General features: G+C 35.6%; 1 protein-coding gene across 3 annotated transcripts; it reads left to right on the top strand.

Annotated features, from left to right (window-relative positions):
* Window positions 1–1,025: 1,025 nt before the first annotated feature.
* On the top strand, window positions 1,026–24,602 carry LOC127505588 (E3 ubiquitin-protein ligase Itchy-like). 3 transcript variants are annotated; one of them, XM_051881237.1, is made up of 24 exons: window positions 1,026–1,186; window positions 4,205–4,295; window positions 5,874–6,015; window positions 6,318–6,442; window positions 6,890–7,024; window positions 7,113–7,158; window positions 7,361–7,536; window positions 8,991–9,186; window positions 9,536–9,631; window positions 10,075–10,249; window positions 12,115–12,184; window positions 12,518–12,602; window positions 13,118–13,246; window positions 16,590–16,662; window positions 16,829–16,900; window positions 17,131–17,219; window positions 18,028–18,187; window positions 18,330–18,463; window positions 18,858–18,998; window positions 19,308–19,428; window positions 20,146–20,250; window positions 20,348–20,444; window positions 21,610–21,682; window positions 22,870–24,602. In XM_051881237.1, the coding sequence occupies exons 2-24, from the start codon at window positions 4,226–4,228 to the stop codon at window positions 22,967–22,969; spliced, it is 2,610 nt and encodes an 869-aa protein (XP_051737197.1). In that variant the 5' UTR covers window positions 1,026–1,186; window positions 4,205–4,225; the 3' UTR covers window positions 22,970–24,602. The 3 variants fall into 3 exon arrangements, with proteins under 3 accessions (XP_051737197.1, XP_051737196.1, XP_051737198.1); XM_051881236.1 differs by having other exon boundaries at window positions 10,060–10,249; XM_051881238.1 differs by lacking the exon at window positions 4,205–4,295 and having other exon boundaries at window positions 1,052–1,186; window positions 10,060–10,249.
* The last annotated feature ends 735 nt before the right edge of the window (window positions 24,603–25,337 follow it).

Genomic DNA, 25,337 nt, shown 5'->3' with positions numbered 1-25,337 from the left:
TGTTTTTTCCACAGACAGACATTTAATAACACAGATGTTTATAAATAAGTCTCTTCTCTTTCAGATTGTCTGGATCATTGTGGCTTCACTGAAGCTCTGATTCGACTGGTTCTGTCTGGTCTGGTGGGAATCGCCACTGTTTTCTTTGAGGTTGATCATGTGAGGATCTCCTCATCTCAGAGAAGAGCTGCTGCTTCTGTGTGATGATGATATTTTCATGAGAGTTTGCAGGGAGGGTGTGGGTGTTAGACTTGGAAGGAGGTTTGCAGGGTAAAGAGTTGAGGTGTAAAGCACCTCAATTATTTTGGATACAGTTAGCCGCTAAAATGATATGTAGTAGGCTAAGTGTGACCAGTACTTTGCAGGTTACATAAAATGCACACAAACTTTTGTACATACTAACTTGAATAAATTTGTGTATATATGCATTTTTAATTTGTATGTTTGGCGGTTTGACTGTTAACATCATTAATAATGTAATAAAGTTTTTGCTATAACGTTAATAGCTTAATTTTGTTCAGTGTTTCGCTTTTAAACGCAGACAGCACGAATATCCCGTCTTTTTTTTAATATCAAGTATGATTGATCTAGATAAAAAAATATTTTACCCAAAGTATTTTATTAGTTAAACGTCGTTCCTCAATTTCATTATTCAGGTATAAAAGATTGTCCAGGACGCTGCTTGAACAACAAACCGAGGACTTTGCTCACGTGATGTCTGTTACTTTTCTCCGCAATGATCCGTAAGAACGAATAACAGTGGTTTATGATTACTAGATGAGGCACTTTTAAAAAAGCATTACACATTGCAATCCTTAGCGAATTTTCATATTTGTGACATAAACAAATCTGTAGATTTGAAAGATTATACTCGTTCTCATACAAACATCTGCAATAAAGACCAAACCGCCCTGATTTTTGAATGCGGCTCAATGGAGAATAGTCTCTCTGGGCCATCGAGCGCCGCCTGGTGGAATAACGACTGTATGTCTCACATGAAACGGACTTTGGCTCGAGTGGAAGGGCGGATTTCAGTACAGCGTCTTTGATGACGTGTTGCCGTGAAGATGGCGGAAGTTCATTCCTGATCTGAGCCGGAGTCGCTTGGTACGGATTCTGTAATAAACTATTTCAGGACGGATCGGTTCGGCTTCACGTCTCTCATCTGACCCAGAGATAGATTCGGGTAAGAGACGGACATCTGATCGAGGCTGTGCTGTAGTTTACCGTGTGTGTATGTTCTTATCTATGTGCGTTGCGTTATAGTGACACTGAGTCGTGTTGACAGGTTAACTAATCACTTTGACTATTTAAATCTTATATAAATAGCTCAGATCTGACAATGAGAGTCAGGGGGAATCAACAATGTGCCTGAATATGTATTTGTGGGTTTGTTGTTTACTGGTCATGTTCGGGTCATGTATGAACACATGTGTTATGTTAATACCCCCATGTCAGATGTATAGCTTTGAGTTTGTTGTTGGTTTTGGTTGCAGCTGATTTGATGATTTAAATATTTCCTAGCTAAACAGGTTTGTCCTGAAGCTGCTCACCTGTCCACCATTATCATTTGCTAAAAATACCGCGGTATTTTTCTAAAAAAACTTCCTAGTTACTACAGAGTTGTTATTTGTCATTAGCCACAACTGTCATCCAAAACAGAATTGTGGTACTTTGATATACACCATGTTATTAAAATGACCATGGTAATTACATGTATTCCAAGTGCTTCCTAGATTGAAACTTTTATATGAAACACAGACCCCCAAAATAAGATCATCCTAAAATTCAGCGACATATTTTCCTGTATAGACTATAATACTGTGAAAGAAATTATATCAGTGTGTAAAACATGTAGTTATCATTACATTATCATTACAACTTTACTTGTAGGTGAATTATTGAGTTTATTTATTTATTTTACATATTTGCACTACTTTTCTTATTTTTAAGGTTGGCGTTAATTATTTTAATAAATTTATTTTAATGTATTAAATAATTTTATTTAAATAAATAATAATTAGTTAATGCAAATAACTTACAAGAACTAACAATAAGCAATATATTTTTACAAAATGTGTTAACTTTCGTTAATGTTTTTATGTACATTTTCACGTTCATGTTCACAATGCATTAACTAATGTTAACAGATACAACTATTGATGGTAGTAAATTTTGAGATTAGCATTTACTAAGATTAATAAATGCTGTAGAAGTATTATTCATTGTTTACTAATGTTAACTATTATTATTAAAAAGTGTTATCAGAAAATTTGGCTTTATTACCCAATTAATCGAGGAAACAATCGACAGATTAATCGTTTACCAAAATAATCGTTAGTTGCAGACCAAGATTTGATTATAAAATGCAGTCACAATCAAATATTCCACACTTTGTTATAACAGTATTTTAGAGATAAATGAGATTCAGTTCGTTTTTTCGATTAAAAAGTGCATTGCTATGCGGTTGCTAGGGTGTTCTGTGTGGTTGCTAGGTGGCAAATCTCTGATATCGCTTGGGTTCTTCTGTGGGAGTTTTGTCTCACAAACACTCCCGCCTTCTGACAGGTAGCCCCGCCCCCAAACTCACGCCAGTGGTCGAGTCAGAAGTTGACATGTCGGTCGCGCAAACTAACAGATCGGCATTTTGAGTGTTTGACTCTTCAGGAAGTCAAACCTACTAATGATTAACCTTGACTGAACATTACAGACAGTGTTGGTGTTGAGAAGGCGACACACAACACCTTTCAGAGGAAATATCAGACAGAATTAGAGCTTTGGGTTTCCTGTGCAGATTCTCTCGATGTCTGACTGACATTTAGATTATGAATCACCGTATCTGTTGTAATCTCTGACCTGGAGGTTTAAAAACATGTCGGTGTTTCCCCTGGATTCGGCCCGTCGACTGTTATTGAGGAGCGACACACGATCAGTGATGAATAATTAACCCAGAGATCAGCTCGAGTGAAAGTTTATTCAGATCTCACTCTTGTGCGAGACACACGTGAGCGTCAGTTTGATTGTGGATGACGTCGTGACGTAACCGGAGGAGAAGTTATCGAGCGCCTGTAATCTGGGATCTCTTTACAACAGAAACGGAGAAGGAAAGCGAACAACACTTTCATGGATAGTTTATGAAAGCACAATCTATTTTTTTCCCCACTTGCACTGATTGTGGATTTAGTTTCATCATTTTGGAATATGGTGAGCTTGATTTGTTTCAGTTCCTCTGTCATGCTTAATATGCCATATATTCCATAATAAAAATTACATAATTTTTTTACTGTCTTGTGAAAGTCATCCAATCTGACCTAGTTTACTTAGAAAGTTACTGTTTTACTTCTTAGATTAAACGTGACAATAATGATGGTTCTTCTAAATAAAATAAATAATTTAATCCTTTAAAATATTTTTTTTTTATAATAAGTATACTGAAAAGTATAGTCAAAAGTCTGACAGATATTTTTTTTTTCAGATATATTTGTTTACAGATATAATATATGTTTAAAAAATAATACTTTTATTCATCAAGGATGCATTAAATTTTGACATTAAAGACATTTATAATTTCTGTGTCAAATAAATGCTGTTCTTTTGAACTTTTTATTCATCAAAGAATCATGAAAACATGTTTCCACAAAAATATGAACTGTTTTCAACATTGATAATAATCAGAAATGTTTCTTGAGAAGCAAATCAGCATATCAGAATGATTTCTGAAGGATCATGTGACACTGAAGACTGGAGTAATGATGCTGAAAATTCAGCTTTGATCACAGGAATAAATTATATTTTAACATATATTCGCATAGAAAACAGTTATTTTAAATTGTAAAAATATTTTACAATTTTTACAGTATTTTTGATCAAAGAAATGCAGCTTTGGTGAGCAGAAGAGACTTTATCTTCCTGAAAATGAAGAGATGTTAAGGTGTCTTTGAAGTTGCATTTTATTAGCGCTATTATTATTTACATATTGCATACCAAAATCTGTTGTAGAATTATTGGGTTACAAGATTCATGCCATCAGATCTTTGAAAGACACTTGCCAAGTAAATTGCAGAAGTGTATATATTGCTATGTCTGACACTTCATACCCGACCAATCACGTTTGAAAGATGCACAGATGTGTGTGTTTCTCGTCCAGAATCAGCTCAGTGTTCATTATTAATATCTGTGTGTGTGTGTGTGGCTGTGTTTGCAGGTCTCAGCGTAGCTCTATGTCATGGCCTGCAGTGTCACTAAAGCAGGTCCTGCTAATGGCTTCCCTATGAAAGCACAGCTGCAGATCATTGGTATGTTTGCATGTTTCCACCTGTGATTTATCTGATGGGACATTCTTCCTTATCAGCTGACCGCATTAATGTATGCTAATATTTCACTTCTAACAGTGTTGCACAGATCACAGTTTCCTCTCTCTGTCTCTGCTGTCTCTACTATCTCTAATAAATGGTTTGCTTTAAATCATTGGTGATCTCAACTCAGGAAACTATCTTCAGGAAATGTGCATGTTGTTTGTGCTTGACTGTCATTAATAAGTTAATGTAGCCAATACTAAATGTTACTTTCTATATAATATAAAAAGTTAGTAAACTTCTTAATAGTTTTAATACATTAACATTTTCTTTCTGTGGCTTTGCTGAATTGCATAAAACACTAAATTACTGAACAATATTAATTGAATGATTATTGGCAGACCAACTTTGACCAAACAAAAAAACTTCATCTTAATTTCAAACATGTTTGTTTCAGTTAGCACAAAAATGTCTGGACATTTTGCTCATATAGTGATCATAATATACTTAATGCTTCTGAATAATTTTACATTTTGTGAAATTACTTGTCATTATCAGAGTTTTTTTAAAGTATCAATTTATGAGCCATTTTTATGTTTTAAAAGTGTTTTATTATAATAAAAAGATTTTAATTAAGTTTTTTTTTTTTAAAGGGCTATAACATATTAAACATTTTGTGTTTAAAAACCATTTGATAAAAGGATCTGCTATTTAGTAATTTATCACATTAGAGCAAAAAGGTCACATTTTTTCTGGCGTCTACATCACTTTTGTAACAATATGCAAATTTATGCATATTTTTTGCACATTATTTTTAAGAGGTACAGAGATCCGTAATTTTACATTTAGCCTGTAAAATAAATGAATGGTAATTATCAGAGTAGTTTTTATAATTAGCAATTATTGAGACTTAAAAAAAAACATTATTTACAAAAATTAAAATGTTTATTATAAAATAAAAATAAAAAAAGTTTTAATAAAATGGAAAATTTTATATTTTTTTTCCAGTTTCAGTGTAGTTTACATCACTTTTGTAATAATATGCAAATTTATGCATATTTTCTTCACATTATTTGTAAAAGGTACAGAGACCCGTAATTTTAAATTTAGCCTTGAAAATGAATTAATTAGAGGAATTTATATTATTAGCAATTTGAGACTTTAATATTTAAAAAAAATAAAATATATTTAAATATATATTTATATATTTTATAATATATAATTTACATATATTTAAAAGGGCTATAAGCATGTTTACTTGCATGCTTTATTAAAAATATTATTTAAAACATTTAAATTAATTTATAGTTTAATTATAAAATAAAAATGTTTTAATAAAATAAGATTTATTATTTTTTCCACATTTTCTGTGGAGTCTGCGTCACTTTTGTAATAATATGCAAATTTGTGCATATTTTATGCACAGTATTTTTAAATGCAATGTGTTTTTAACATATTAATCTATTCCCTTGTACTTCCTCCTCAATAACGGCTGCTTTTCTAATGTTTGGGGTCACATGTGTTTGCAGAAATCCGTCAAATCATGTTGTTTTGACCATGTGTTCTTCCTGTTTGCAGTGATCTCTGCCAAACTCAAGGACAACAAGAAGAACTGGTTCGGCCCGAGTCCGTACGTGGAGGTGTGTGTGGACGGCCAGTCCAAAAAGACGGAGAAATGCACCAACACACACTCGCCCAAATGGAAGCAGTCGCTCACTGTGTGAGTGTGATTTGATATAGTACCAGCGCTAAAGAGTGTTTGTATTTAGCAAACACAGGCTTCACCGGCACATTGTCATGTGACTCAATTATCTAGTAAATGCTTTTATCATCCCGACATGAAGTGATTGTTAAGAATGACGTCAGAACAGACTATAGACTCTATTATTAGTGGTGTTTGCCAAGTGCAGTTGTGTGACTGTGATCAGACCTCTAGCACGAACTGTTAAAGTTGAGTGTGTTTTCTTCCTCTCTAGATCTGTTTTCCAGGTTCATAATTTGTGTTTTGTATTTGTCCATCAGGATTGTCACTCCATTCAGCAAGCTGATCTTCCGTGTTTGGAGTCACCAGACGCTGAAGTCAGACGTTCTGTTGGGCATGGCCACCCTTGACGTCAGCGAGACGCTCAAGTCACATGACATGAAGAGTGAGTTTCTATACTCCGCCCCCAGCGCCGCATTAACCACATTAAAGAGTGCAGTGATCTATCAGCAGCCTGATATCGAGTACTAGAGGCCCTCTGTCTTAATTTAAAAGGAAATGAAAATCACTGAACCTACATGAATTCTCCCTCCATTTTTTTAGCTAAAGTCATCATTTTTGTTAGAATACTGTTTACATATATTCATGTTTACCAGCTCGGACAGGAATTATAATATTGGATAGACAAGATTAGTATGTGATTGTATCACACTAGTCTCATGTATTCTAAATATAATATAGATATAAATATAATTTTTATTACTCAGTATACATTTATATATTTGTATAATTATATATATATTAAAATCACTCAATAATGTTGTTAAATGTAAAAATATGTCTATTTTTTTAATGTAAGTAATGTTTGTTTGATTTTTGTTGTTTCGTTCAGTCTGTGAGGTTGTGCAGACGCTGCAGCTGTGCGCAGACAGAGATCAGACCGATAACATTGGCGATCTGTCCGTGTGTTTGGACGGTCTACAGGTGGATCCCGAAACGTTTCAATCGGCCGAGGCCAACAACCAGAGTCAGTCACTCTATTCGTCTGTATAACAATTTTATTTTAATATTTTACACTGAAAAGACCACAAATGACTCATGTTATTTTTTTCCAGGTTCTTTAAATGGCGAGTTGGAGCTTAATGAAGACTCCAGCAGAAGGTATTTCATATCAGTCATTAATTAACAGAAGTGTAAATGAAGAAATGGTCATCTGCGTACTGTTTCTTTTGTTGTTAGTGTGCTGATGGCAGTTTGATTGTACCAAAAGGACCTGTAATTGGTTGAGGAGCGTCACATGTCTGTAATCATACATGGTTTCGGATTTCTCCTGCTGATCTCCGGTGTCTTTCTCTCTCTGCAGTAGCAGGGATCCGTCCCCAACGGTCTCAGAGGGTATGGATCGGCCGTCTGCTCCTAACGGCCGTGTGAATGGAATGGACTCTCCCTCAGGGTCAGCCAGAGGGTCACGAAGCCAGAGACCGCCACGACCCTCGCGACCTCCCCCGCCAACCCCACGCAGACCCACATCTTCCCCAGGTGAGACCGTCTGCTCATACACATATTTAGGGCCTGCCAATGGCCGGTCACTTAAGAAAATGTACCGGCCATAAATATTTTTCACCGGCCATAAAACCGTTTTTGAAAAAAACAGACGGTTACGACACTAAAATTTTAGATAATTTAGAAATTCACAATTTTCAGGTACAGAATTTTAACAAAGTAATCAAATGTAATATCGAGTGATTATTTTTTTTTTTTTGTCTTTTGTTCGTTGATTGACACGGACAGCAGCAGGTTTATTAGGCTGCTGTCACTTTAAGAGCTGCACGGATCCAATATACTGATACACATGCGCTTTCTTTCTCAACTGTTTATGTTCAAGACATAACTGACTATGTTTATGAGAATACTCGTCAATACAGGCATTTTCAAGTGCAAGAAGACGTGAAAGAGAGTTCAATTCAGTATTCACGTGCCGTCTTGGGACGTGGCTTTCTGGACTCGCTCTTTGGATGTTTGCGCACGGAAACCATTCCACACAGCAAGTTACGAATTGAGTTAATTTGGCAAGGCTTAAACTTAAGTGACGATGCAGCACTGACCCGTCAACTGTCCCGAGCGTCGTTCAGGTTCATGTTCTCACAACGTTGCATTGCTGAAATTCATAAAAATATTACAGTCCAACTGGCAATTGACACCGTTTTGTGTACTCGCCAACACCGATTTTTACTCACATTTAGTTCTTGATTAGTGTTACTTTTAGGACCTGCACATTCTGTTATGTTGTTTTGATGTTTAATGTTCTCCTTTGGCATGTTAAAATATATTAAAAAATCAAAAACAAAGTCAGAAAAGTCCAAAATATCATCCAGGCTGATTTATTGGTTGTTTTTTTGGCAAGTATTAGCTGATAATGAATCTTTTATGGCCTATTAACAGAAGTATGTAATTTCCAAAATCTACCAATAGTTTTGACAATCAGTAATGCATTTTTGTGTGTGAATTTTTAGTAAATATTATGTCAAATAAATGTGCATTTAATTTTATGATTTTTTGCTTTTACATCGTGTATACGCACTACCGTTTCTAAAAGAAGTCTCTTCTGCTCATCAAGGCTGTATTCATTTTGATCAAAAATACAGTAAAAATTGTGAAATATTATTACAATTTAAAATAACTGTTTTCTATGTGAATATATGTTAAAATGTAATTTATTCCTGTGATCAAAGCTGTATTTTCAGCATCATTACTGTGTCACATGATCCTTCAGAAATCATTCTAATATGATGATTTGCTGCTAAAGATATATTCTAATTATTATCAACGTTGAAAACCGTTGTGCTTCTTCATATTGTGTGTGTGTGTGTTATTGAAAAATCAATTTGAGCTGACCACTATTGGGAAATGTTTATTTTTTTTTTATTGCCTCATTGTTTTTGGAAGATTGCATTATGAAAATGGTGGTGAAATCCCCCCCCCCCTCTTTGCAGCTTCCTCTACTGGTTCTTTTCCTGACGGCAGCGATTCGTCTCGTTCAGACACTCCAGTTCGTAATCCCTCTGGGGGAGGAGCCTCAGATTCTAGCCCCGCCCCCACAGTGGAGCAGCCTGGTAGGACGGCTCTCAGTGTAGTCCCCGCCCCCAGCAGGATTCCCAGCATGGTCAACACCGGACCTCTGCCGCCCGGGTATGACATTCATATGAATCAGAAACAATTTGAGAGAATCTGCACGAGCCGTAACTGCACGTTTGGTTAATAAACAGAAGTGCTGGTTCCTCCTTATGTCACTTCCCAAAATAATTGTTTTCCCTTTATATTAAGTTTATTTTTCTTGGCATATATTTAACTTAATTTTGATCAATATTTCAGGAAACAAGACATATCAAGTCATTTTGCTTCTCAAGTAAATGTATCTTAATTTAAGAATGATTAGGTATTTGTACTGGAAACCAAAACAAAAATACTGCGAAAGAAAATCTTTTTTTATATATATATAATATATATATATATATTTGAGCACTAACTGTGTTTGCAGTTGGGAGCAGCGTGTCGATCAGAACGGCCGTCTGTATTTTGTTGACCATGTGGAAAAGAGGACGACTTGGGAAAGACCGGAGCCTCTGCCAACAGGGTAGGAAACTGAATAATGGGACACGCCCTTAAAAGAATGCACTATGCATACTTGACGCATGCCTTTAGCATATTTAAACGGTAACACATAGTCAGAGCTTGTCTATTTCAGATCGAGTTGCTTAATAGTTCAGGATATGGACTGTTAATAAAGGCTTTATGTTTGGACAAATAAAATATTTTGTTTAAGAAAATGCAGCCTATATTTTTAGGATCACCTTTTTTTCCACAGTGATTTAGGGTTTTGTAAAACTGAAAATATGCCTGAAAAACAAGTGGACTAATGAACTTGAAATTAGGCTGGTTTCACCTGACCCACATTTCTTAGGGTGCGTTCACATAAAACATGTTCTTGGCTAGACGAGCAATGACTATATTATATTTAATGTTGTTTAAAACGTTAATGCTTAAACATTTTGGGCCTCAAAGAGCTTCTCTCTTTAGCTGGGAGCGACGTGTGGATCAGATGGGACGGGTGTATTTTGTGGACCACATTACCAGAACCACAACATGGCAGCGGCCCACGATGGAGACGGTGCGCAACTACGAGCAGTGGCAGCACCAGCGCAGTCAGCTGCAGGGAGCCATGCAGCAGTTCAACCAACGGTTCATCATCGGGGTGAGGAATTAAACACACTGATAGATCTGAAATATGAAGAAGACCTGGTATTAAGATGCGTTTTGGTTGAGCGGATCACAAGTAGATGAGGGAGACACATTCCCGTTTACAACTGGTGTTTTAATCCGTCTCTTTTGTCCACTTTTGACCATTTCTGTCTTGATTTCTTTGAGGGGAGGGTCTATGGGTGGGGAAATATATGGGTTTTTTCAGATCTTTTGATCTAATGGATGAAATAAGCTTGTGCAATTTACATATGAACGTGTCCGGAGATGACGGAAAAACATACATAGAGCATCAGCTTTCGTTTCTGCTCTGATGAGCCAAAAGACCAGCCAAGCACTGTGAGTGTATGTTAGAAATCAGGACTGGTGAGGTACGTTTTTTTGTGTTAAAACTAAACTTGCGTCTTCAGCCGACAAAGTTTAAATCCAGACTGGCTAGAGCTCTTCCCATAATGTTTATGCGTTAGGTTACTAGGCAGAGAGTAGACAGTCTTATTTGTTGTTTTTCAGGAGTTGGGCTGGACCCCTTACTTCCAGTGAGGGGAAATCTCCCAAGACGTTTTTTGGACAATGCTATGCTTCCGACTTTGTGGGAACAGTTTGGGGAAGACCCTTTTCTATTCCAGCCTGACTGTGCCTCAGTACACAAAGCAAGGTTCATAAAGACATGGTTGGATGAGTTTTGTGTGGAAGAGAGCCCTGACCTCAACCCCATCCAACACCTTTGGAATAAACTGGAATGGGGATTTTTAGCCTGGCCTTTTCATCCAACATCAGTGCCTGACCCTTACAAATGCTCTACGGGATTAGCAAAAAAGCTTTTCCCAGAAGAGTGGAAGCTGTTATAGCTGCAAAAGGGGGACCAACTCCATATTAAAGGGGACCTGTTGTGCCCCTTCTACAAGATGTAATATAAGTCTCTGGTGTCTCCAGAATGTGTCTGTGAAGTTTCAGCTCAAAATACCCCACAGATCATTTATTATAGCTTGTCAAATTTGCCCCTATTTGGGTGTGAGCAGAAACACACTGTTTTTGTGTGTGTCCCTTTAAATGCTAATGAGCTGCTGCTCCCGACCCCCTTTCCAGAAGAGGGCGGAGCTTTAACAGCTCACGCTTCGGTTGCTCAACAACAACAAAGCTGGAGAATCTCACGCAGCCAAAATGAGGATTGTCAGTAACGGTGTTCAGCCTTACATTGTTCAAACTGGAGTCGACACTGATGGAGAGGCTCAGGAAGAAGTTACAACTTTTAGAATGAAACTGGACGTTTCTGAATGGTTAGTGGATAAATTTATGAAGTTGCTGTGGAGTTGATTCAACTCATCGACTAGCATGTGCCGTCATGTTAATCTTTTGTGCAAATCCAGCGTTGAATTGACCCTCGTTTGTGAAGCAGTAAAATGCGATGTAAAATGACGGCATGTCAACAACACTCTACTACAACAACTCTTCCTCTTCTCTAAAGCAGCCCAACATGGCCTCACCCCCTTTGTTGTGTGTTCTCAGGGGTGGGGTTTATGTAAATTTTGGGGTTTGTGATGTCACCAACCCAGGAAGAAGCTCAGTGTAGTCCCTACCAGCCGTTTGTTGTAGTCCTTAAACAGCAATTTCTGTAAAAGAAAATATCTCCCTTTGCATTGAACTTTGAGCGTCGTAACTTTGCAGATGTTGTTTATGCTCAAACAGCAACATTACACACTAACTAAAGTTAAAAAAGTCAAATCATAATCAAGGACCCCTTTAATGTCTATGTGAGGTCAGTCCCTGTTGGTGTAATGGTCAGATGTCCCAATAGTTTTGTCCATATAGTGTATGTATTATGCAGTTAGCCATAATGTTTTCCTTTGTGTTATTCTGTAGCTGCAGGATCAGGCTTCAGCCACCCAGAATAAGGAGTTTGACCCGCTGGGACCTCTGCCACACGGATGGGGTGAGAGAGCGACAAACTTTCCTTTCATCACCAGGAGAAACCACTGTGAAAACCTCTGTAATATGCTGGACTAGCAGGCACTTTTTATTGTTCTGGTATCATCTGCACCTGCAAAGCAGCACTAAAATTAGCCACTACATCTTTCAGTGTCCCAATTTAACAAATGAGAACCACTTGCTCCGTGCTGCAAACCAGCTGGTGAAAATAGCTCAGAAGCTGAAAATAGCTTTGAATGATTTGTTTGAGGCAAAGTTTGCAAAGGTTTAATCACATCTTTCTTGGCTCCATTATTTCTTACTGTCCTCCTGGTATCTCCTTCTGTCTCTCTCTCAGAGAAGAGAACTGACTCTAATGGCAGAGTTTACTTTGTTCATCACCCGACCAGAACGACGCAGTGGGAGGATCCGCGCACTCAAGGGTCAGATCCTCTTTATCTTTTTCCTCTGAACGGTTAATACTCACTAATGAATAGTTAGCCTCATCTAAAGCAATATTCCACAAGAGACTGTGTGTTATTCATATTTACAATGGTGTTTAAAACCCTCCAAAATGCCAATCTACAGAGACACAATAAAGCACTCTGGACATTGATGACCTTCAATGTAAAATAACTCATCCAACAACTCGTATATCACCTGCTTTAATGCTAAACTCCAATATAAGCAAGACCAGCTTCAGAAACTTGGTTTGTGAGTTAATGTTCCACAAAATGTGGACGTTGTCCTGTACTTTCTGTCTACGGTGTGAATATATCCAAAATAATACATTGTTTCAGTCTAAGATGCTTATTTTAATCTTATTTGTTAGTGAGGAGAAGTGAAGTATTGATTTAAATAAGTAATTATTGACCAGCTCGTTGAGTCATTAAAGGTCTGAAGAATCATAAACTGTTGCTTATTAAAGTGTTATCATGGCTGTTTCTATGTTGTGCAGTTTGCTAAATGAGAAGGCCCTGCCTGAAGGTTGGGAAATGAGGTTTACTGTCGATGGCATCCCTTACTTCGTAGATCACAACCGGAGAACCACCACTTACATCGACCCACGGACTGGAAAGTCCTCCCTGTAAGTGCAAATCTGCATCAAACACTTAGTGGCTGATAAACCTGCAGAAATGCTCGTGAAAGCATTATGTATAAATTAAGGCTGTCAATGTTAACACGTTAGCACATGCAATTAATTCAAAATCGTGTTAAAAGGATTTAACACAAATACATTACTGAAGCACATGAAATTTACATCACAGTTAGAGGATCTTAGAAGTCATCAGTTTATCACACTGAGCATCTATAATGGCTAGTGCTGTCAAAATTAGCACGTTAACGCATGCAATTATTTTTTTCAGTTTAACACGTTAAAAATATTTAGCGCAATTAACACAAGCATCCATTTTTCCATCATAATTTGGCTAGCATTACATTATATGATCACGCTCTTATTCACGTGAATGCTTTTAAACCATTCAAGCGCCACAAGACAAACGAGAACGTGCTGTCTGTGAATGTCGTATCATGTGACACACACACGACTCGTGTGCACAGAAAGATGCGCGCCAGTATCGAGTTCTCTTGAACAAACAGAATTATGCCAAAATGCCCGTTTTGTCAAGTATCCTCATAAGAGCAGTCTTAAATGAGTTAAATAGCATCTTAAATGAACTTAAAGAGTTCTGAGAAAATAAGATGCACGTCAGATCCACGTCATGTTCGGCAGCGGCAGCTCTTAAAGTGACAGCAGCCTAATAAACCAGTTGCTGTGATGATGTCTGTTATTAATGTTCATCAAAGAACAAAGGTAACAGAGAAAATTGTAGCTTTAATAAGGATTAATCTATATTTAATTTATAATTTATGCAGTGAAGACTGTGAAGTGTTTCTGAATATTTCCTACCTGTTAGACAGGCCACAGGTAAATATGACATTTATTATAATGGTTTTATATGAAGATTGTTTTAAGTTCACTTAAATTAAAAATTATTTTTTAAAGCCTAGTAAATGTTTAAATTGATAGCTTTTAGTTATACTGTAATGTTGAATGTCTATAATTAATGTCTCTATAAAAGAGATTTTTTTTTTTTTAACATCAGTACAGTATTAGTATCAGTGAAACTGGCCTTCATTTATAAAAAAGATGCCATTAAGCAAATATTTAAAATATACTGTCTTTAAGCTGACTCATTTGGAGAGTAACTGTGAAATTATTGCAGTATAAAAATATATTTTATCGATTGACAGCACTAAAAATGGCACAAGCACATGTAACCCTGGTGGTCGAGGGCAGAAATCTAACCCCTTAAGCCGATTTCGCTTCTCTGTTTGCGATCAGATCATTTTAAGCCGCTAAACTGCGGGAAAGTTTTCAGTCCAATGATCCATGTGTTCAAACAATCAGTCCAAAACAGCGCAAATGTAAAGAAAACCAGGCTGATTACATCAGAGATGGCAGAGAGAGCAGTGACTCTTGGCCAGTTTTCAGTGAATTATTCGTTCCAGTGTGTGTTTTGCTTTAAAACACGAGCTCTGTCATATTCTGAAGAGCGTGAGCCCTCACGCATCGCGCTGTTTGAAATACAGACTGAACAGAACGTGAAAACATCCCACCGCTGTATGGCCAGATGAGACACAAACTATGTTTCTCAGCTGGATAAAGCAAACCAGCGTCTCGCTAGTAAAGTTTTGATGGATGAGGATTGCAATCAAGGTAAAGATGATTGCGGTGACGTAAAAGAGTCGTACAGTAAACACACGTGAGTTTGTTATATTGATGTGCAAACAAACTGTATGTGTGCTCTCGAATAAACACAGCATCATACACATGACAAATAAAAACATTATCCTGAATGTGTGTGGAAACAATGTGAATGTACTGAAATGTGTCTGTGCAACATTCACATAGTTTCCACACACATTCAGGATAATGTTTTGATTTGTCATGTGTATGTTGCTGTGTTTAGTAATTCTGAATGGATCCGTGTACTGTAGTATATGCCATAAGGTCAAGGCGGTTGCTTGTTTTTTTGGCATCTTCATGTGGTCCTGTTTATTATCGCAATTTGACATGTCTAAAATGTAAACGCGCCCTAAACAAGCTCTTTGCTGTTGCCCTGTACACATAAGTTTATGAATTATACGGACTTATTATATCATTTGGTTATTAGGTGTCCTTTTGGAGTCTCCAAGTGTTCTTTTTTGGAAAGACAGCTACATTTACCTTTAAAAAAAAAAAAGTTTGCAGAAAATACAGATTTGTGAGAATGACCCTTCAATCGGATAGTTTACTTGCTGGATATTGCAAATGATGACAAAATAAACGTATTAAACAAGATAAATGTTGTATGCTTAATTTCACGATCAGTATGCGATAAAAATGTTTAATCTATTGACAGCCCTGGTATAAATCATACATATAATTTATGACATTGAGGCTAGCCTGAGAGATTCATAGTGCATGTTCATTTTATTTAGCTTAGAGATGCACAATGATCTCTTTCAGGCAGAACAGTGTGTTCATCATAACAGGAAAAACGGGTTTGTGTGTGAAACTCCATTCGATTGTTATCTTCCGTGATGAGTCAGCTCAGAGAACGCAAACACACCTCTCGCTGTTGAGCTGGAGAATGTGTGCGTTGATTAACATAAAGTGTTTTTAAGGTACAAAGCGATCCTCTACGTCAGAGGAATGTGAGACATGCTTTTGATGACCAAATATTCTCAGCAAACAAACATCTGTGCTTGACGTTACCCGTCACGACCGGCAGGATAAAGGCTCACGGAATCTAGATAAGACTTTTATTAGGATTTTTTTCACCATGAATGAGTGTTTCAGCTGTTCTGGGTTCAGTTCCAGGATGTTTGTGAAGTAACCAGGCAGGTTTAGCAGGCAAAGCAATTTTACTGAAGTCATTTTCATATTTTGATAGTAAATTAAGACATGATAGAGACAGCAAAACACTTCTGTGAATGTTTAATTTTTCACATTAGAATAAATTTATTGGAAATTTAAGATTCAATAAATTTAGTTGCAGCACTGACAAATTCAGTGATTACTTGTTTACAATTTTTTTGTGATTACAGTTTAATTCATTTCTAAAATCCAATTCAAATGGATGACTTCACTGCATGTTTATTTTTGTGTGCAAACCAGTGAGGACTACAGAATAGAAACATGAAATGTTTTTTCATCTTTCATCTTTCGTCTTTGTGTCATATCACATTAAATTTACAATGAAGAATCACAACCAGCCTAATGAAAATGTCTTTTTTGCCATGGTGCTGTAGATTTAGTGGTTTGGTGACTATACAGTTCAAACTAGGACTAGTCCTGAACAAAATATAAAGCTGTTTTAACAGACTTTTACCTTTTGATTCTTTTTATATAATGAACTATTTCACTCTTTCATTCCCCTCAGTGAGAATGGCCCTCAAATCACATACGTACGAGACTTCAAAGCCAAAGTTCAGTACTTCAAATTCTGGTGTCAGGTGAGGGTTTCCTTCAGTTCTGCATATTTCATCCAAATGTGTTATTATTGATGGATAAATACAAAAAAATTAATAAACAAACATCTGAAGATGTTTGGAAAAAAAAGTATGATAATAAAATTTTTAAAAAAAAATTAATTTGTTTGTTTTTAATTTTTCATTATAGCAATTAGCGATGCCACAGCACATAAAGATCACCGTCAGCCGCAAAACGCTGTTTGAAGACTCATTCCAGCAGGTACTGCAGTCCAAGTTCAAAATAAACCATGGTTTTGGTAAAGCCATGGTGCTTTGTAAAACCAGATCACTGACATATCCCAGTTTTAAAAGGTTCTCAGTGGAGCTGTAATCCAGGAGCAGGTTTAACCTGTGACTATGGAGCTTGTACATTTCTTTAAACGCTTCAGGCGTCTGCACAGTTTGTATCTCGAGTCTCTGAAATGACGTTGTTCTGGTGTCTATCTGCAGATCATGAGTTTCAGCGCTCAAGATCTCCGCCGCAGGCTGTGGATCATCTTCCCCGGGGAGGAGGGGCTTGACTATGGAGGCGTGGCAAGGCAGGTTTCATATTTCACTCTTTCTGGAGAAGAAATACCTAATCAAACCATTATGTGCCTGCTGACAAATATTTTGGCTTAAGACTATCTGCAGTGACGATATATATATATATATATATATATATATATATATATATATATATATATTAGTTCATTTAAATTAACCGAATAAATGTAATTTACTCCAGTCTTCAGTGTCACATGATCCTTCAGAAATCATTCTAATATGATGATTTGCTGCTCAAGAAACATTTCTGATTATTATATCCAAGCATTTATATCATTAATACAAGCTGATATGGAGTTGGTGGGGAAAGGAGCATTGTGTTGAGAATGGATATAGAGTTGGGTGTCATCTGCATAGCAATGGAAGTTGAAGCCATGATGATGGATAATGTTACCTAATAGAGAAGCATGTAGATGATGAACAGTAAAGGCCCGAGAACAGAACCCTGGGGAACACCATGTGAGACAGGGGCAGTAGTGGACTTAGCCTGGCAGTTAGAGATGTAATGCTGATGGTCAGACAGGTAGGAAGTGAACAAGTTCCAGAAATACCAAGAGCAGAGAGTTGTGAAATGAGAATACTGTGAGAAATTGTGTCAAAAGCAGAGGAAAGATCAGCGACAACTTTTTCATGCAGCTTCGAAAGAAATGGAAGATTTGAGATTGGTCTGTAATTGGTCATGTCAGAAGAGTTGAGGGTTTCTTTATGACAGGTGTGACAGCTGCAGTTTTATATAGCATCACTTGTGTGTAGACCTCGTGTAATACTTTAAAAATAATGCTTGTTGTCTGTTTCGTGCAGGGAATGGTTCTTCCTGTTATCCCACGAGGTGTTGAACCCCATGTACTGCCTGTTTGAGTACGCTGGCAAGGACAACTACTGCCTTCAGATAAACCCCGCCTCCTACATCAACCCCGACCACCTCAAATACTTCAAGTTCATTGGACGCTTCATCGCCATGGTAATGTTGTTTCGCCATATTTGGTCATTATCAGATTGTATTCCAAGTGAGGAGATTGTTTTGTTTGATAACTGGATTTCATAACTGGAATGAAACTCTGTGGTGCCAATTTAACATTTTTTTTTTTTCCTGATTCCTGTAGGCCTTGTTTCATGGAAAATTCATTGACACAGGCTTCTCGTTGCCGTTCTACAAGCGCATCCTAAACAAGCCCTGGGCACTGAAAGACCTGGAGTCCATTGACCCGGAGTTCTACAACTCCCTCATCTGGATTAAGTCAGTTTACCTGCTTTACTGTACTCATGAATATTCATTAAGAATAAGTATAATGCATTACAGTCTGTATATGGTACTATGGAACTTCAATATATAGGCTACCATAGCTCTGACTGATTACCATATTCAAGTACGATTGATATTTACATAGTACTCTAAGGTTTTTTTTTTTTTTTTTTTTTTTTAATATATACACTTTCATATAAATATAAGTTTTTAGATTATTTACAGACAATCAATAAATACCATCCATTCATACACCCATTCAAATGATCGGCCAAAATCATTGTATATGGATACTTTTGTTAGTGCTATGAGCTATTATGAATTCCTGAGTCTTTTCTTGAGCCTGAGTCATGAACGCCTCTCAAAGTGTATATGTGTGTTGTGTCAGGGATAATAACATCGAGGAGTGTGGTCTGGAGATGTTTTTCTCGGTGGATAAGGAGATCCTGGGTGAGGTGTCTACTCACGAGCTGAAGCCGGACGGCGGGAACATCCAGGTCACAGAGGAGAACAAGGAGGAGTACATCAGGTGCCGCTCTGCTCGTCTCTCAGTTTCGCAATTAAAAGCTCTTGATGCTAATTAAAGCCAAGCCCCACACTGACACACATAAAGCCCTCTAGATGCTTTAGTACAGCTGATGTTGTTGTTATTATTTTATAGGGTTTTATTCGTTATGCTTGTAAAAATCCAATTAGTGCTCATATTATAAAGAAGGAGCTCCGCCTGGTTTTTCATTTCCCTCATTTCAGTGCCGTCACACTAGATCTGTTCCAAAACGTGTATATATAAAGTTGTTCAGTGTTTGTTGGTAGTAAATGTCATGTTGTGTGTGTTCAGGCTGGTGGCAGAGTGGCGGCTGTCTCGTGGTGTCGAGGAACAAACTCAAGCATTCTTTGAAGGATTTAATGAGGTTCTTCCACAGCAGTATCTGCAGTATTTCGATGCCAAAGAGCTGGAGGTAAGAGACGCTGATTTAAAATCCCATAAATCCCAGCTGCCTTAAAAATAAAACTTAAAGGGGACCTATTGCGCCCTCTTTTGGTCTCTACTAGAACAGGTTTTCATGCTTGAATGTTCAAAAACCACATTATTTTCTCCATATTCTCCATTGTTGCAGCTCCTCTCTTCCCAGTCTGTCAGTAACACTCTGTTTAGTTCCTGTCTCTATGAAGCCCCTCCTTCTGAAAGCACAATGTGCTCTGATTGGTCAGCTGGGTCAGCATGTTGTGATTGGTTAAGTGCTTCGAGTGTGTTTGGGAAATGTCTCGCCCCTTACCATAACCGCCAGTTTTAACACACTACTAACTAACTCAACCAGGCCCCACCCCTTTATTCTGCATATGAATTATTTAAATGAGGAATATTGTGACGTGTTCGTTCCCAGAAGAAAGCTCAAGACTACAATGGAGGCGTTTCAGGGAGTTCAGAAACACTGACACTGATATAGAGAATAACTCCCGCTGGAGCAGATCTTTTTCATGCTCAAACAGCAACATTACACACTGAAGAAAGATGAACAGAGAAAAAAGCATAATAGGTCCTCTTTAAGCATTTCGTAAAGTCATTAAATTGGATAACAAAATGCAGTGACATTAAGATATATTTACAGTAAGTGTGCAAATAATTTTCTGTTGCAAGTATTCAGTATTTAACAGTGATTTTTTTTGTGTCGTAGGTGATGTTGTGTGGTATGCAAGAAATAGATCTGAATGACTGGCAGAGAAACACCATTTACAGACATTATACATCCTCCAGTAAACAGATTTTGTGGTTCTGGCAGGTACTGACACAATTATCTCCTTAAAACAGTGAAGTATTTTAAATTAGAAATCATGTAGTTTGCTCCGAGTTTTAATACAATCTATCTTTCTCTCCAGTTTATTAAAGAGATGGACAATGAGAAGCGCATGAGACTGTTGCAGTTTGTCACTGGTACCTGTCGTCTGCCTGTCGGAGGCTTTGCAGACCTGATGGGTGAGTTATTTTGGATGCACATCTGTTTTTATTTACATAACAACATGAAATAGCATGCTCTATGCATTAACTTCTATAATGTGAGTTACGGCAAGACACTACAGGTGAACAGGGAAAAAAAAAATGTAATAGATATAACCCTACTTTCACCAGTCATTAATTAATCACAGTACATGAAGACAGTTGTTTTGTTTTACAAGTTTTCTGAAATGTTATGTTTAAATAAAATATTTTTATCATTTCATTTTATCATTTTATCAAATGATAAAAATATGCACTAATTCGCATACATTTTCAGAAAATAAATCTGAACATTGGATAAAGCCAGGTTCAAAATTCTTGTTTGATTTTGTTGACATATTAGAGTTAAAGGTTTTTACTGAGGGGATTTTGGATATCTCTTTTTATCACTCTATAAATACTGTTAACAGCCAGAAAAAATTTAAAAGTTAGATAAAAGTTTTCACCATATATTTATGAATAATATGTTGTATAAAACCAGGTGAATGATATATGAACAAACCCCACAGTAAAAACCTTCAGAATATTGATAGGAATAAAACTCTAAAATTTGGTGTATGTAAGTGCTGCTGAAGTGGAGAAAAAAACTTTTAAATATAAGTATTGTAACTGAAATCTACAGACGCAAATACATAAAGTGCAATAAAATAAACACTTAAGTGTGTATTTTGGGTGTTTTGTTTCCACTTGTCTAAAATAAAACATAAGCAAAATAGCTAAAAATCTCAGAACTGACCAGTGCATTAAGACAGTGGTAACAGTGGTTTTGCCTGTAGTGTCTTTCCTTAAACAGTAAAATTACTGGGAAATAATGTAGGATTGCAAGATTTGATTGAATCATGGATGATAGGCTGTTAGTTTAATATTATTTAATATTATTTTGTCCTGCCAACATAGCCTTGGTTATGTGAGCAGAGAAGAAATGTGGTTTCATATTTCGATGATTTGTTATGATAAACATTTATTAGGAATGTAAATAGCAACAGTTCTGAACATTTAGGACATTTTGCAGTAGATCACAGAAAACTACTCTTGGTCTTGTTCCTTTGCTCTTAAAAAAAGAAAGAAAAAAGACCTCTATAAAGATATATTTTAGTGTAGAGATTAGTTTGAGAGTTTGAGTTTTTTATTTGTTTGGTCACAGGGAGTAACGGAGCGCAGAAGTTCTGCATCGAGAAGGTCGGGAAAGAGAACTGGCTTCCCCGCAGCCATACATGGTACATAACCTCACTTTATGTGAACATTATATTCATCTGAAAAGAGCTATTCACATTTCTCTTAATGTGATTGTTATTGAAGAGTTTTATTGTTTATTTCTGTGTATTCGAGGTAAAGCTAAAGCTGTGTAAGTACAGAGGACCATCATGTGTCAAAGGAGGCTTGTTTTAAAATAGTAGTTCAATGGTTACATCCATGTCAACTGTCTATATACATAATTATTTAATGATTTGTAAAATAGATTAATCAGTTGGCAAAAACATTTTTAATAATACAAATAATAACAATAATAATCATTAAAATAAAAATGTATTATTATTATTATTATTATTATTATTAATCAGCAATTAATATTAATAAAATAGCATTAATAATTTATATTAACAATAATTAATAATACAGTAACAACAGTAATAATAATAATAATTATTATTATTATTGTGGTTGTTGTTGTTATAATTTTAAAGAGATTTTTAAAATATTTATATATTTTTATAATTATGTATATTTATATATTTTTTATATTAGTGCTTTGTTTATATGGTAACATTTTACAATAAGATTCCATTAGTTAACTTTAATGTATAAACTAATATTAGCTTTGTTAACGTTATTTAATAAAAATACAACTGTTTACTGTTAGTTCATGTTAGCTCAGGTCTATTAAATAATATATATTATTATATTATTATAATAAAATAACAGATACAACTTTTGATTTTGATAATGTATTAAAATAAAAAAAAAGACTTTAGAAGTGTTTTTCATTGTTAGTTCATGTTAATTAATCTAGTTAACAAATGAAAACTTTATTGTAAAGTGTTACTATTTACATTAATTACTTTTATGAATTTAATAATTTTGTGTGAATGTTTATTCAATAATTATTATATAAATTATTAAATAATTATTAAATGTAATTATTTGTAAATCTTAAAGTATTTTTATTTACTATTTTATTTTGAAGTTAATAAATTTATAACTCATTCCTCATGGTTTTTAAGTGACACTGTTTCATATACTTACGTAATTCTTTACACATTTGCATTATGTATTCATACTTGTATACTGCATATAATAATCATGCTAAATACCACCAATAATTATTCAGATTGTAATGCAGCATATACAGTAGTCAGTGTTGATATCAGACCAGTAAATGTTCCTGCTTTTCTTTCTGCTCCAGTTTCAATCGTCTGGATCTTCCACCATACCGGAGCTACGAGCAGCTGAAGGAGAAGCTGATGTTTGCTATTGAGGAGACAGAAGGTTTCGGACAGGAGTGAGATGCTAACACACACACACACACACACACACACACACACACACACTAGTTTAACTGAGAGGACAGACCATGACTCGATGATCCGGCACACCGGTGCATTATAGGAAAAGGGGGGTTTCTGCACTCACCTGTCACTTGGTATTCATTTTTATATTCCCCGTGAGACGAAGAGGGCTTTATGCAAGCATGTAAGATACGTGACTTTGATGTTTCTACATGTGATTAATCCATCAAGACTTCTGAAGTACGGAGAGCTTTCCTCTACGACTCCAGGAGAAAGACCAGAACGATCGTACTGATTCACGAGAGCTCTGTGAATGTGTGTTTTTATGTTTGCAACCCTATGATGGGTCTCCTCCTCGTGCCTTTTTTCCTCACTGTCATCCAAAACAACTGGGTTGTTAAAGTGTAGCACTCTAAAACAGCAGGAGCGTCAGTCCAGAACCTGATTGCTTGTTGCACGACTTACCAAAATATTCATTCAAACTGTCAAGAAATGCCCGTTTTCATCCCAAAATCAAAAATTAAGAAAATGTATTTTGCATTGAAATTAGGGACCATTTAGATATTTTGCATTGTGACTTTGATATATAAAAACTAATAATAAATATTTTTTATTTTATATATATATATATATATATATATATATATATATATATTAAAAAATATCTTTTTTTCTTTTCTTTTTTTTAATTTATATATCTTGATTTTGTGGTGAAATATGGCCTTGACATTTCTAAAATTATGAAAAAAAAAAATACTAAAAGTTCTAGTGATTACTAAAAGTTCCAGTGATTTAAAATTAGAGCCTGAAGTTCTTGCACGTCGCCTCTGGTGTGTTTAATTTCACGCTCTGGTTCTTGAGCACAGATTCACATTACTGAATTATTTCTCTGAAATGAGCTGAAATTGTGTCATTTTTGATGCACAACAGACGTGGCACTGGCCTTGAATCCCTGAAGCGCTAATGTGAGTTTATTTTGGGACTAAAATTGGGAAAGTGCAGTATTTATTACAGGTACACGCGTCAGACTGACAGCGTAGTATCGAGCGCTCTAGTTCTATAGGGCGGCTGCTTTTTAACGCATTTCTGGAAGCTCTTTGGCTGTTCAGATTGTAGTTTATTTCATGTTTTATCAATTATTTGAAGTGATACTTGTCTAAACCACTGGAGCACAAAAGCCCCGCTTATAGCGTACAGCTGTGGTTCAGTGCATTGCATTATGGGTAATAATATCAAGGCTCATATGGATGACTGTTTGAATTTCAGAAAAAAAAAATCAACATCAAATATTTATTTAAATAGTTCTTTTTATCCAAATTACCCTGTTTGAATGAGTATTTAACTAGTGAAATCCCCGGGACGATGGTTTATAAACTGACATGGCTTTCATTTTGACTTTTATTTCCGACTGATCCATGTAAACCAAACCACTTTGACTCTGTATATGAACTGAATCCTGTACATGTGTGAATACTCTCCTCTCTGTTCTGATGAAAAATGATGATTTTAGTATTAAAGTAGAAGCGACTGCTTTCACCGTCGTTTCAGAGTTTATTTACTAGAGTTGATTTGTATGTATAGTCAAATGTGAAAAGATGTTCAGCAGCAGAATAAAGAATTCTATGGGAAATGTCTTGTTTGGTGTGTTTATTTATTTTTGAGACCTGGACTCGTAATGCAAGAAAAGGAAAAATCCACATGGGATGAGATGTTATTTTAAAAGTTGAAGTGCTATTAACTTGATACGGCATCCTAAAAACAATCCACAAACAGCCAATGAAAGACTGTATCCAGAGACGCATTTTTTCTTTTTAGCTTTATTTTTATTTTAGTTTTAGTAATTTTATTACTTAAACTTACAAAAAAAAAAAATAATAATTAGAAATGTTGCCTTGGCAAGTAACTGAAATAAAATGTATTAATAATTTATAAAAATATATAATATTAATATTTAGGTTTTTTTAGATCTAGATTATTATTTAATTTTTATTATATAAATAGTAATTATAATATATATAATAATAATAAATATTTAGAATTAACTTTATTTTTTTAGCTTTTAGTTTTAGTAATTGTGCTGATTTTTTATATATACATATATATATATATATCAGGGCTGGGCATTTATACAAAATTTCACAATTCGATTTCGATTCAATATTGATTAACTGGGGACCATCAGGTACAGTACATGGCAGATAAAATATGCTTAAGTTAAAGTTTTTCATCTAATATTTATATTTTAAATAATTTCAGCATTATTTAAATTACCAAAAAATATTTTAAAGTTTTAGTTAACAATAACAACAGTGTTTTGTCAAGGTATTGGTCAGTAACCCATAAATTGCATGATTTATGGACAAGC

The sequence above is a fragment of the Ctenopharyngodon idella genome, chromosome 22, assembly GCF_019924925.1.
Source record: "Ctenopharyngodon idella isolate HZGC_01 chromosome 22, HZGC01, whole genome shotgun sequence".
NCBI lineage: Eukaryota > Metazoa > Chordata > Actinopteri > Cypriniformes > Xenocyprididae > Ctenopharyngodon > Ctenopharyngodon idella.
The sequence above is the reverse complement of the archived record's forward strand: the minus strand, read 5'-3'. Positions and strand labels throughout refer to the sequence as shown.

Coding starts and splice junctions, on each gene's coding strand:
- LOC127505588 (XM_051881236.1), top strand. CDS start 4,226: ATGGCCTGCAGTGTCACTAAAGCAGGTCCTGCTAATGGCTTCCCTATG. Junction 6,016..6,317: donor TGGAAGCAGTCGCTCACTGT/GTGAGTGTGATT, acceptor TTTGTCCATCAG/GATTGTCACTCCATTCAGCA. Junction 12,603..13,117: donor GAGGATCCGCGCACTCAAGG/GTCAGATCCTCT, acceptor TATGTTGTGCAG/TTTGCTAAATGAGAAGGCCC.